The 12,759-nt window shown below is 42.8% G+C and overlaps 1 protein-coding gene across 1 annotated transcript in view; it reads left to right on the top strand.

Annotated features, from left to right (window-relative positions):
• Nucleotides 1–7,889, top strand: part of GRIN3A (glutamate ionotropic receptor NMDA type subunit 3A) — a 156,525-nt gene extending 148,636 nt beyond the window's left edge. The window contains exon 9 of the mRNA XM_047768073.1: nt 3,456–7,889. Coding sequence (XP_047624029.1) covers nt 3,456–3,792 — 337 coding nt within the window. The 3' untranslated portion in view covers nt 3,793–7,889. The remainder of the gene's footprint in view (nt 1–3,455) is intronic.
• The last annotated feature ends 4,870 nt before the right edge of the window (nt 7,890–12,759 follow it).

Here is a 12,759-nt window from a genome sequence, read left to right as displayed (position 1 = left end):
CAGTTGCTGTCTCTGCAATTTGCATGGAGCTTGACAGACTCATTTCCGTTATCTCTTAATGCCTCTCTTTCTAGTCAGTGAGCACACCCGCCTCCCTCACAGTCTGTGGTATTCCTGTATCACACTGCAACCTCGTCAGCAGCAAGCTGCAGACTGATCAGGTCACAGCTGTTCTATGATGTGTTATGTATATTTTTTCTATAATTATTTTTGACATAAAGTTTTAACCAAAGAGGAACACAAGAAGGCATAGTGGCAAAGACACCACCTCATAATAACAAAGCATTTGTTTTCTAGACATAATAGAAACAGGAAGCTGCCAGTGATCCCATTTCCAACTGTGATATGACTCCTGTTCACATCTCTCTCACCACAATTCAGAACCAAATGTGTCTTTCACTCATCTTACCCATTTTTCTTGATAGATTCCCTTCTGAAATGCCTTATTTTGAGGAGGCCCTAAGGCAACATGCCCTCATGGCTCACTGGGCCCCTATTTCCTATGCTACCTCCCTACAACCCAGCACTCACCTATAACCTTTCAAACATCGTGTTTGAGGTCCCACAGCTGTCACACCTCATCTGAATAGTCTAATTGAGTAATGAACCTCGATGTTACAAAATTGCCCTGTGGAAGCTTTTTAGTGTTAAATAGAGTTAACTCACTTGTCACCTTACACTGTATGGCTGAGGAAAGCCTAATATAAAACACAGCTGAAACACTGTAGAGGCCAGCAATACAACATGTTCATTTCTTCCAATTAGACACCAGATCTGATATGGAACGTCTGTCACCTTGCATTCATAGGTGGCTCAGAGCCACATGTCAGTCATCATATTTGTGATGCTAGCACATGGAACTTGTCATGGAATCCGTATTTTGCTTATTCTTCTATAATATATTGCTAGATATATGTACAAAGCTATGGAGAAAACCAGATTGGCTATTTCTACTTGCCTGGAGATTTCAGAAAAATGTGTTAATGCCCACCTCTGAGGTTTTTCCCTTCTCTGAATTATTTCTTGATCTGAGAGTTAGGTCTACTGGCGTGAAAACTCTCTCCCTCTTTTATTTTGGAAGACTATCAATAGAAATGCCTGTGTCTACTATGACTCGACATCCTTCCTGTGTGCTTCAAATTTATTGAGCGAATAAAACGATTACTGAATTATTGACATACGTGTTTGAGGAAAGGCCTGGAGAAATCTTGGGCCATAATACAAAAGTAGATACTGCTTCTTTTTTATTTAAAGCAGAAGGAAGAAGTAGATATTATAAAAGGATATATATATATTAATATTATATATTATATATATATATTAATATATATATAATATATATATTATAAAAGATATATATATATATATATTCACTCCTTGGTTTATTCAACATGTGATTTCATGTAAATTTTGGTCTGTCCTTCATGCCACTGGGTTTCTAAGAAACCCCCCCACCCTTCCCACTTTTTCCCTTTCCTCTCAAGATAAACAAAAAGTGTAAACCATGTAACACACACCACAAATAAGATTGTTTTGAAATTATTCAAACTCAATAGGAAAAGATTTGAAGGAAAAATTAAAGGGAACTGAAAGGCTAGAAGAATTAAAACCACACCTCTGACGCAGTATAAAGCCAATGGAGCTGTAAGTGGGTTTATTACAGAACTTTTACCCAGCCCAGCACACATGAAAGCTGGGCTCTGGTGCCCTTGTTCATTCATATGAGACTTAAACCATGAGAGATGTTAAAGAACTGCCGGGTGGTCTGGAATGTGTTTGTTTTAAAGGCTGAGACACATATCAGTCGGTTTTTTCTGTTTGAGAAATTCTTTCAAGTTGTAATGTTTTAAACAAGGAGTTGCTTATGAACCTGTAGGTCAGCTGTGCAGTCTTCTAATCTGGACCGAACATGGCTGATCATGGCCACATTGGGGCATATGTCTGCAGCCAGCTTGTGGGAAAGGGGAGAGCAGCAGAGGGTTGGCTGGTCTAGGATGGCCTCAGCTGATCATCCAGGAAGACTGGGGACTCTCTCCAATGGTCTATTGTCAACCAGAAGACTAGTCTGGACTGGTTCCCACTGCAGCAGCAGGTTGCTGAGAGAAGCAGTGGAAGTATGCCAGGCTTGGAACTGCCACTTCTGCCACTCTCTGTTGGCCAGAACCAGTCATGAGACCAGACAAATTTCAAGTGGGAGGGAAAGCAGACTTTCCTCCTTGTATCCCCCTTGATAAGAATGAGCTGCAAAGTCACATTACAGAGCAATCTGGATGAAAAGAAGAACAAAGGATTATGACCATTTTTGCAGTCTACCATGGGGCAAAATGAAACAGAATCACCCTGTTAAGTTCTTGTGTTTTTGTTCTTATCCATGTAACTGAATCAACACTTTATTTTCCCTCCCTTTTCCCCTCCCCCTGCAGGTCCTCCCCTTCACCTCCTGCTAAGTAAGAGTCCAGGAATAAAGTCTTGATTCAGTAACATGGACGGGAACCAAGACACAAGAACTTAATAGAGTGTTTCTGTTTTGTTTTGTCCTGTGGTAGATTGCAAATGTGGTCATAGTCCTCCTGCCCCCACCTTCCCCTGCAACAAAGCTGGAAGAAATCAGCAACCGTGCTTAGGACTCTATCTGTTCTTGTAGCAAGAAACTCTTCTCATTGCATCTGACTGTCCAAATGTATTTCAGAAACCAGACCCCTTGTCCTGTGCCAAAGCAGCTCTTTTGCTCTCTACAGCCATCTCAGTGATGGTGGTAGGTGGCATGACACCAAGCCTGAAAGACAATTGCGAATCTGCTTCTATTTGACATCCATTGTTCCAGAAAGAACTTGAGGCTTTCTGGGTCTGTCTGTTTGTTTGTTTGTTTTTAAGCTTCAAACCTCAGCTGTCATTCTCAATTCACAAAATCATCCCTATAATGGGAAACTTTTTGTGAAACCTGCTGCTTGGATACTTTTATTCTCCTCCAACTCAACTAGTAAGAATTAGGGTTGTCCTACGGGACTCAGGATGAGTTGTATTGGAGTATCTATTAGCAGGCCCATGCTTAGAGTCCAGCAGCTGAGTAAACTGAACCTCACTTCTGCCAAAGCACAATCTTTAGAGCCATAGAGTGTTTCAAGGCAGTGCAGCTTTCTGAGCCTCAGTGACAAGAAGGTAACAGAAAAGCATCTAAGATTCTTCACAAAAGAATGTACCACACCCTGATCCATCAGCCCTCCAGGTGACACACCCATTCCAGTTTCAGGGCTGAGACTTGTTGAGATTGTGAACTTGAGTTGAAAGGAACTGTATTGGCTCCTTTTGTCCCCTTGATACTTCAGCAGACCCGCTGACCACAGCTTTGTGACCCCATTTCTACCTGTGTTCACAGGAAGTGGCTCACAGATGGGAACAGCACTTTGAGAGCTGCAGAGTAGAAGGGCGACCTAAAGTGTCTCTTGGTTTCCTAGGTCCAACATGGGACCCCGTCAGCTCGCTGTGTGGAATACTTCCAATCTGAGTCATGGCCACCGACGAAAATACATCTTCAGTGATGAGGGAGGACAAAACCAGCCGGGCCTGCGGACCCACCATGACATCCCTCTCCCGCCAAGAGGAGAGCTCCCTGCCTCCCTGACCACCAATGGGAAAGCAGCCTCCCTAAACGGGGCTCGGAACTCAGTGATGCAGGAGCTCTCAGAGCTGGAGAAGCAGATTCAGGTGATCCGGCAGGAGCTGCAGCTGGCCATGAGCCGGAAAACGGAGCTGGAAGAATATCAAAGGACAAATCGGACTTGTGAGCCCTAAGTGGCCATGCTGCTCCCCTTTCTCAGTTCCTGACCTTCCTCTAAGCGCTTGAGACTTTGTAAGGCTCTTTTGTAACTACTCTCCAAGGTGTGGGGAAGCTAAGGTCTAGGTCTTCTTGGACTTCAAGTCTTCTTGGAGGTCAAGTCTGCTCCCTCTAGCCTGCAAAGCAGCAGCCAGTCTTCTCAAGCTCACTCCTAGGTGTCCAGGGTAGGAGTCTTTATCAGAGCAAAAATCTTAAATTAGACAGGAGTAAATGTTGTATGAGGAATCTGTGAATAACCAGACAGCCCCCACTCCTGCTAACATTTTTACCAGGTGCCACAGTAATATTTCTGTTTTTTGGCCCTTTCTCTGCACTATCAACAACAGGAGATAAAACTGATACTCATACCTGTGTCTTACCGGGTTGTTGGTTTTGACCTCAGTATAGAGCAAGGTTATCCAGGATTGCTAGCTTTTGCTACAACTCCCCAGTCTAGGTTTGTTCCTGCATTCTTCTGGAGCCAGGGAAGAGCTAGAAAAACTTAGGACAGGGAGGTGAGTACTTAAAATAATTAAATGAACATGTTCATTTCCCAGCAGGCCCGGACTGATTGGATCAGGCAAGAGCCATGTTTTTGAAAGGGTCCTGGATCTCCGACACCATCCTATCATTTAGTAGGAAGCTGTTCATGTGCTACTATGAAAGGGGCCCAGGATGTGGTGAGTGGGAGAAGAGGACAGGCAGACAAGGCATTAAAAATGTACACCAGGAGTTCCCTTGTGGTACATCAGGTTAAGCACCTGATGTGTCACTGCAGTGGCTTGGGTTGCTGCTGTGGCTCAGGTTCAGTCCCTGGCCCAGGAACAGCCACATCTCCTGTGTGCACCAAAAAATAAAATGTACACCATGCTTTTCAAACAAAAGCTCTGGGCCAGAAAAGCAGTTTGGTTAAGGAATGAATAGAACTGTACTTCTAATCTAAGCATCTCCACTGTAGTGTGTGCCTTTCATAAAGGAAAAAAGAGAAAAGCAAAGCAAGGCTATGGCCTCAGGATGAAACTGGAACATCCCTGCTAATTGCCTGCAGAGGACGTGTGAGCTGGCACTGTGGGTTAAGGGAAAATGTTCTGCAGACCATATACTAGGCTCTTTCCAGATCAGCAGTCACATGAGTCTTAGCTGTAGGAATCCCAGAAGTGATCCTCAAGCCTGTAAACATCACATGCTTCAACACTGAGGAATGTGCCCTGTGCTTTTCATATTTGTGTGGATAACTACCAGGTCAGTGTCCCAGCTTCACAGCCACTCACCTGTGAGAAGCTCTGAGCAGGCTTTGGTCCCTTTGATTCTCCCCCAGGCCCCATCTCATGCCCTCAAGTGACTGATGGGAGTAAGCTCTTTGCCCTCTCTCGAGGCAGCCCTTTCCCAGCGTGCAATGGCTTGGATGCGCAGAAAGGGAAAGCAATGTGGGAACCACAGAACTTCAGTTGCCAGTATTAGTATAGATAGGAATCACCTAGGAACTCAGAATGCTGACTGCCAGGGCTCTTCCCCAGAAGATGGGGCCTGAAAGGAGGTGGATGTGGGCTTAGGAACCTCCTGTTACCAACACCCCCAGGAGAATGACATGTGGTTCAAAATTACTCTTCAAGGAACACTGTTCTAAAAGTTTGGCTGCTCCAGGCATGGGGAGAAATGAGAAGAAAGCCATTCTGAGAGTTTCTCAAACTTGAGGACACACCATCTGCTGATTCACTATCCACACAGCTGCCCCCACCCCATGGCACCATTAGGACTAGACTTCCTTGTCTGTCAGTTACTGGCTTTATCTTCCAGTGTCATCTTTGCTCCATCCACCCCCGTCACCTTGAAGACCCAGTGAGGTCTCTGCGCCTTGCGAAGCACTGTGCTCTGAGCTGCAGATCAGTGGCAAGGCTCCTCATCCACAAAGTTTCTTCCCCTACTTTTGGATGCAGTCCCTGCATTTCCAAGACCTCTCTGGTCCCCCAGGGAAAGATAACACTTTACGCTATAACACTTTAGCAATTAGTTAATTGTCTCAGAAAGTCCTGGGGTGAGTAGCCGCAGAGATACTGATGAGGGAAGCGGGAAGGCTCTAAAGCTATTCACCATCCTCTTAGATGAAACAGTTCAACAATAAGGGAACAGTGAGCCCTGGAGACGGAAAGGACAACTGGCTGTGAAATGCCCATCTTCCCATGTTTTCATCCTAGACCCAGAAGCAGGTTTGCAACTGCCTTTGGAAAACTGTGGCCCTTAGCCGTCCTTACCCATCTGCAGCAGCTAAGGATGCTCTAGAGCGTCTGCCATCATGCTCTGCACCGCTAACCTCTGCACAGCCTGAAAGGCCAATGTACAGGTGTACCTCAACTCAGAGAACAGCCACGCTCCTAATGTTGAACATGGACATTTTTATAACTCAGTGCACATTCTGATAGTACCTGAGAAGCTGGCTATTTAAAGGAACCCAGAGGTGAATTCTTTTGTAAAGAATCCTTTTGTATTGCAATCAATTAATCCCTTAATGTATCTGTTTTGTAAGTTTGGACTTTTGTACATTGGGTTTACCTTAAGCTTCTCTCCTGAGGCATTCTGAGCAGCGGTGGTTAACATGCCAGACCATTCTGCCTATCCACAAAGTAGATGACCAGGGCATGGCTCCTTCAGTATCTTCTGAGGAACTACCTTGGCCAAAACTGTGGCCAGGATGCGGCAAGAAGCAGCAGGGGCTGAAAGCAGACTTACTGCCAGAGTATTGCTTGAAATGCCTCCATGTTCTGGATAAAGAAAAACAAAGCTTAATTGCTTGTGGTGAAATGAAGCAGTCTCCCTGTTAAGTAGCAGTGGTTATTTTTATTGGTAGTAATTGAACAGTGTTTTGCAATTTGTGAAACAGTGTGTTGTGTTCTGTAAAAAGATTTCATGAAATGGTGGGTCCTTTGAAACCCTCCTTCCTGTTCTGCTCCACCTCTGTTCTCTCAACCCCCCTCAGGCTCAAAAAATACAAAGATCACAAGTCTTCAGGTAGAGAGTGGTTTTCTAGTAAAGAAGAAAGAGATAAGGAAGGCTACCTTGCCTCCTCTTGTGGGCTCCTCTTTCATGAGATCAGGTAGTCTTCCATTTTTTTCCAAGCCCTCTGATGCCTGGAAACTGGGAACACAATAAGCCAGCTGTGTCACACATCCCAACCCTGTTTTCCAAGGGGGAATTTCTGGCACAGGAAGCATCTAATAAAGTAGGAATGGGCCAGTTGGAACACATGAGGCTACTAGTTCATGTAAATAATAACAGTAGGGCTCCAGAGTGTGGGTGCCCAAGGTGAAGGAGCAGGGGGATCCCTCTATTAAAGACAAGTTGGAAGAATGGCTGGGACAGACAACTGAGGCAGCCACAGGGACCCAATCAGCTGAGGTTTTTAACAACATGCCTGGAGATGACTCTCTGTTATTCACGGGTCTTGCTGTCACACAAACCTTAGAGAGGAGCTGCTGCTTCCATGCCAACCCACTAAGTGGTAAGTGGAGCGGCTGCCAAGCAAGACAGAGCTATGTCATCTGGGCAACAGACTTCCCAGGGCTGGTGCTGGGTCTGTTAGAGCTCTGGAGCTGGTAAGCCCTTCCTCTGTGTGCATAAAGACTGAAGGGGAAAGAAACCACTTCATAGTCTCTCTTCCTCCCAACTCATATTTTGATAGGTAAACTGGAAAATCCACCCAGTCCCTAGAAGAAACTTTCTAGTCATTGAAACCACTTCACTCTGCAATGTTTATTCCTTTCTTCACTTACCCATACCCATCAAATCCAGGATTTCCTCATTCTTTTAAATTTAGTTTCTAATTGTTTTATGAAAATAACATACCTATAAGTATTTTCTTAAGGTCTGTAAAGTGTTTGCATTGTGTCTTCATTTGAATGTGTTTGCAATCGCTCCGCTCCAGGAAGAACTGAAATGCTGTGTTGTGAGCATGAAGTGAACAGGCTGTTTTGCTCCAGCCACTTTTCTTGTACAATCACGTGGATGGACTAGATGCCCTCAGGTCTTTTCCATCTTCAGTTTCTATGACTGTGGAATAAATGTTCAGATAGAAACTTCACTTCCAGATGTACTGCTGGCACTCATTGTCTTTGAGGATCCAAAGGTTGCTGTGGTATTGTCCCTTCCTAACAGGACACCCAGCGATGCTGTGACTTAAGCTTGTTTCTTCGGTATAGTCCAAAGTAGCACAAAATACACTGAGCAAACTCAGGGCCTTGGCATCATGAAGTTAAACTGACATAGCTTCGTCTGAGAGACATTTTAGGCAAAGCCACAATATTAAGAGATCTCTGAAAAACTCTGCCTTGACCACACTCACTTAGTAATTCAACAAACATTTGCTAAACCCAACACAGGCAACAAGTGCTAGAGTCACATTTGTGAATAACATGGGCATGGTGTCAGACCTCAGGGACCTTCTCATAATATGTCCTTTTCACAACCTGTAAACCAAGAGCGCTATCATAGCTAACATCTACTGAGCACCCATATTAGCAACTGTGATCTCATTTAATCTTCATTGCAACTCCATGATAGGTACTCTAGACTTAGTCTAGAGTAGATCAACTAGACCTCTAGTTTATAGATGGAAAGACTAAGGGTCAGGGAATGATGTGAGTTGCCCACAATCACAGAGCTAATAAGAGTAGTGGCAGAGATTCATAAGCTAGCAGTTCAGTTCCAGAACAATCATATTATAATGTCAGAATACTGCTTACTGGCTTATAACTTCCTCTTCTCCCTCCAGTCTTTCTGCCGTATTGCCTCCCGTCCATATTTCAGCCTGACCCCCAGCTCCAGAGAAAGCTGATATGGTAACTGCACCCATCTTGGTCCATTGAACTCAACACTGTAGTCCTTGAGTCTCACAGAAACAGTGTTTCAGGCATTTCTTTTTGCTTTCTAATCCAACCAAGAACTGGTCCAAACACCATTGCAAACCACTCAGCAGGTCTGCAATCTCAGGCATTTTGCAATTAGCTGCTGGCAAACTTTTCCACCACGAATCTGCTAGCTAGATGCTTTCTTTATACGATCTTTTGGCATGTACCCAAATCAAACTTTGTAAAAATATAAACCTACTATAGCCCGGTTCAATCACCAACTGACCTAAGTCTATTTTGTATCACTTAGTCATTCTTTTTTGGCAGGAGTGAGAATACCCTTGGCATACAGAAGTTCCCAGGCCAGGAATCCAACCCAAGTCACGGCAGTGACAACACCAAATCCTTAACTGCTTGGCCACTGGGAAACTCTGTGTCATTCATTTTTTGGATGCTTATTTTGAGCTAGCCATTGGGCTAGCTACAGAAAGATACAAAGCAAATTCTGATCCCGTGGAGTTCAGTCTGGGTGGGGGACACAAACTGGAAAAACAATGGGGCATGTACGCTGATAAACGCACATTGGGTACTACAGGAGCAAAGAAGACACTTGCCTGTGTGTGTGTGTCTGTGTGCGTGCATGTGCATGCACTGAAGACACTGAGTAGAGGGTAACAGGAATCCCAGGTAAAAGAAATAGCACGTGCAGTTCTGGAGCTGGAAACTACAGCAATCAAGGTACTTAGGAACATCAAAGAGTTCAACATAACAGAAACATAAAGCACAAGGTAAGTGGAAAGAAATAAGGACAAGAAAGAGAAAAGCAGAGACAGGATCACTGTGCTAAACTGGATTTGTATCCTCAAGACTATAGGGACCACTTAAGGATTTTAAGCTGAAAATGGATATGTGAAAAGATCAGCATCCTCAGCACTCAATGGAACTGACTGTCACATGCATTCAGTTGGTTTGTAGGGCAATGACCAAACGAAGTTAACTTTTTGATATTCTGGAATGACTTGGCTATGACATCACTAGGAGACATGGACTTAGAGACAGACATAGATAAACACACATGGCCTAGATGCCAAAAAAATTATCAATCTTGTTTTTCCTAGAAACAGGAAGAAAATGAAGAAGGAAATACTGACCTCTCAATTTATGTGCAAGATGCTATTTTGAGCATTTACTAGATTTTAGGCATTATACTAGATATTTTGTACATATTGACTCATTTCATCCTCAGTCCTATAATACAGTTATTATTTTATAGATGAAGAAACTGAAACATTGCTAAAGTTAACTTACTAAGTGTTAGGGCCATTCCCACTCAAGTCTAACTTTGTAGGAAACACGTTTAGCCCAGCTCTGGAAATCACAAAAAGCACTCCACAAATGCATAAATGCGTTGGGTGAGCAAGGAACAATCTAAGATCCTTTTGGCTCAATTCTACTCTAGAACAAAGTGCTATGGGAACTCTCAATGAACAGGGAAATAAAATTAATCCTAATCTAGGGCTTGCAAAGAGGTCCTAACTCAAATTAGAACAACTGAGGATAAATATACTAGGTTTACAGAAGTCTTCAGAAAGACTTCAAAAAGACACAAAGTATTTTCATTTATTATCTCCTTGATGACAGGAACTCTTTTGGTACAGGTGTCCACTTAAGGCAAAAGAAAAAACTGGAGGTCAGATTGTCACAATTTGATTCTGCTTTTAAACTGAATGACCTTGGAGCCTGTTTCCTCATCTCTAAAATAGGGACATGGTTTGAGTCCCTTTGCAATTCTTATATTCTAGGTTTCAAGCCATTACACTCCACAGAGTTCAGTAATGTGAAATCCTCAGAGCATGTCACTATTGTATTAACATGAACATGCTATGGTTCCAATTTTGTCTACAATTTCCCTCCAAAAAAAAAAAGGCTAAATCTGTAATAAGAGAAGCCCTAGCTATCACAAGTTGCCTCCAACAGTGGTGTTAGTTTCAGAATTCATTTCAATTCCTTTTGTTATTGCCACAAATGAAATTTAAAATGCAGTCATGTATTTTAGGATAATCCAAATTTAAAGAGTGTATCTCAGTATGAGGAAAGGTTGTTTCCACTGAGAGGGTAGAAAAAAGGAATATCTGAATTCACTCATTGGTCCAATAAAACAGACTTCTGTAGATTTGTTAGCAGAAGCAGGAGCTGAATTAACTTAAGCATGCAAACCTTTGCTGAGGACCATGTGCCAGGCCCTCTGCTGGATACTGGGGATTTGATTGCTAAAACACTGTCCTTTGCATGTCCTGACTTTAGTCATTGTGAGGTATGCTATAAATAAGACCTTAATAACTAATGTTCAAAGGAGACCAAATTGGGCAGAAATCCCCAGAAGGTAAAGCCCAATGTTTCCTTATGGTGGGATAACTGCAGATCTAGGAAAATTTTGAGTTATTTCCATGCCTGGATTCCTACTGTGTAAACCAAATCCAACTTAGATGTAATCCACCAATGTTCTACCTACTCTCAGCATAGCTGTCTTATGTCAGGCAGGTTAGACTTTACGGTAAGAATTAGTTATAACTTACCCACTGGTATTTGGGTTTAATCAGTGAATTAACAGTTCTCAGGGAAAAACCTTAGGGACCAAAATTTAAAGCCATTCCATACCACTCAAGTGGCACATCCACAGGATTATGTGGACACAACTTCTACCCTTGAAAAAACAAAGATGCCTGTGGATCTGGACAGAGAATAAGAAAAAAACAAGAAATCCCAGTAGAAATTCATGTAAGAATGCAACTGCCAACAGAAACAGCTGAACATATTTGAAAAAGATCTCTAGAGCAGCAATTAAAAAGGTAAGAGCCAAGCCATGCAGTTAAGGCATACACCTTAGGGTACATCAACCCTGATCTTGGTCCAGATTGCTGAGACAATTTCCAAGGTAACAACTAAAGAAAAAAGAGTAAGAAACCATTTCTACAACACCGGAAATGTTTTAAAAAACAGAAGGGGGGGGGGAACTCTAGTAATTCCACAATCATCTTTAAAACTGGCATTGATAGGCATTACTTTCAAGAAAATCTCTTTTTGAAAATATCGATCAAGAGCAGTGATTAACTTTCTTAGTATTTGTTAAAATTCAAACTTCCTTTAAGAAATTTTGATCCTTTAAGGATCTTTTGCAGATCTAAAGAAAAGCTATGAATAATGTACTCACAACACAGCAAAATTTAGTATACTATTTGTGGGTATTCCTGAAGCCCATTCATTAGCCTCTTCTGTAATAAGAAGCCAGAATGTTCCAAATCACCACTGGTTGTGGTCGTTATCTAAAAATGACTTTAAGAACTCCTCCTGTGTTGCGTGGGCCTCAAACTAATTGGAACTAGGGGATCTTTCTAGCTAAAGGAACTCCCCTCCCCCAAATCCAGCTTCCCATGGGACAGTGGTTTTTTTTCAGGCTCCCTTATCCCTTAGTGCTGAGATGCTGGCTTTCTTAGTCAAGCATCATAAACAGTTAATAAACCTAAACCACCACTGCCCAAGCAGTTTATTTGTGCTCCAATCTACAAACTTAAGCCCATGCTTCTCCTATAAGAGAAGAGCAAGGAAAAGGTGCCTATTAATGAATGCAGATGCACTATATACCTAGGAGCAGGGCTGGACCCCCCTCATGGATGTGTATGTGTGTTGGGTAGAGGGGTGGGGGGATCAAGAGACCTGTGATTTCTTTGATGACACTGTAAGATTCCCTAATTTGACTCGTTTCTTAACCCATACCACATGACTCTGGAACTCGTGGCAAGTCGTGCTGATTAGAGACAGTGACCACCAAAGGACATGGAATTTGCCCTTACTTACCCATCTTCTAAGAAAGGCGGTGATCAAGAAGGGATCCAGTTCATACAACTCTTTAGCACAGATATGGAAGTCGTCTGGCTTGCTGGTTACCATAAAATTTGTCATTCAAGTTTGCCGTAAAACTTGTAATTCAATAACTCTCAAAACTAAAGTACCCAGCAGTCTGATACCCCTTGGAAAACAAATCACAATCTCTTATCCCCCTGGTGAACTATGAAAAAGAACTACATAGTCAAAAAAATTGTCATC

This window comes from Phacochoerus africanus, chromosome 2 (genome assembly GCF_016906955.1).
Source record: "Phacochoerus africanus isolate WHEZ1 chromosome 2, ROS_Pafr_v1, whole genome shotgun sequence".
In the NCBI taxonomy this organism is placed as follows: domain Eukaryota; kingdom Metazoa; phylum Chordata; class Mammalia; order Artiodactyla; family Suidae; genus Phacochoerus; species Phacochoerus africanus.
The sequence above is the reverse complement of the archived record's forward strand: the minus strand, read 5'-3'. Positions and strand labels throughout refer to the sequence as shown.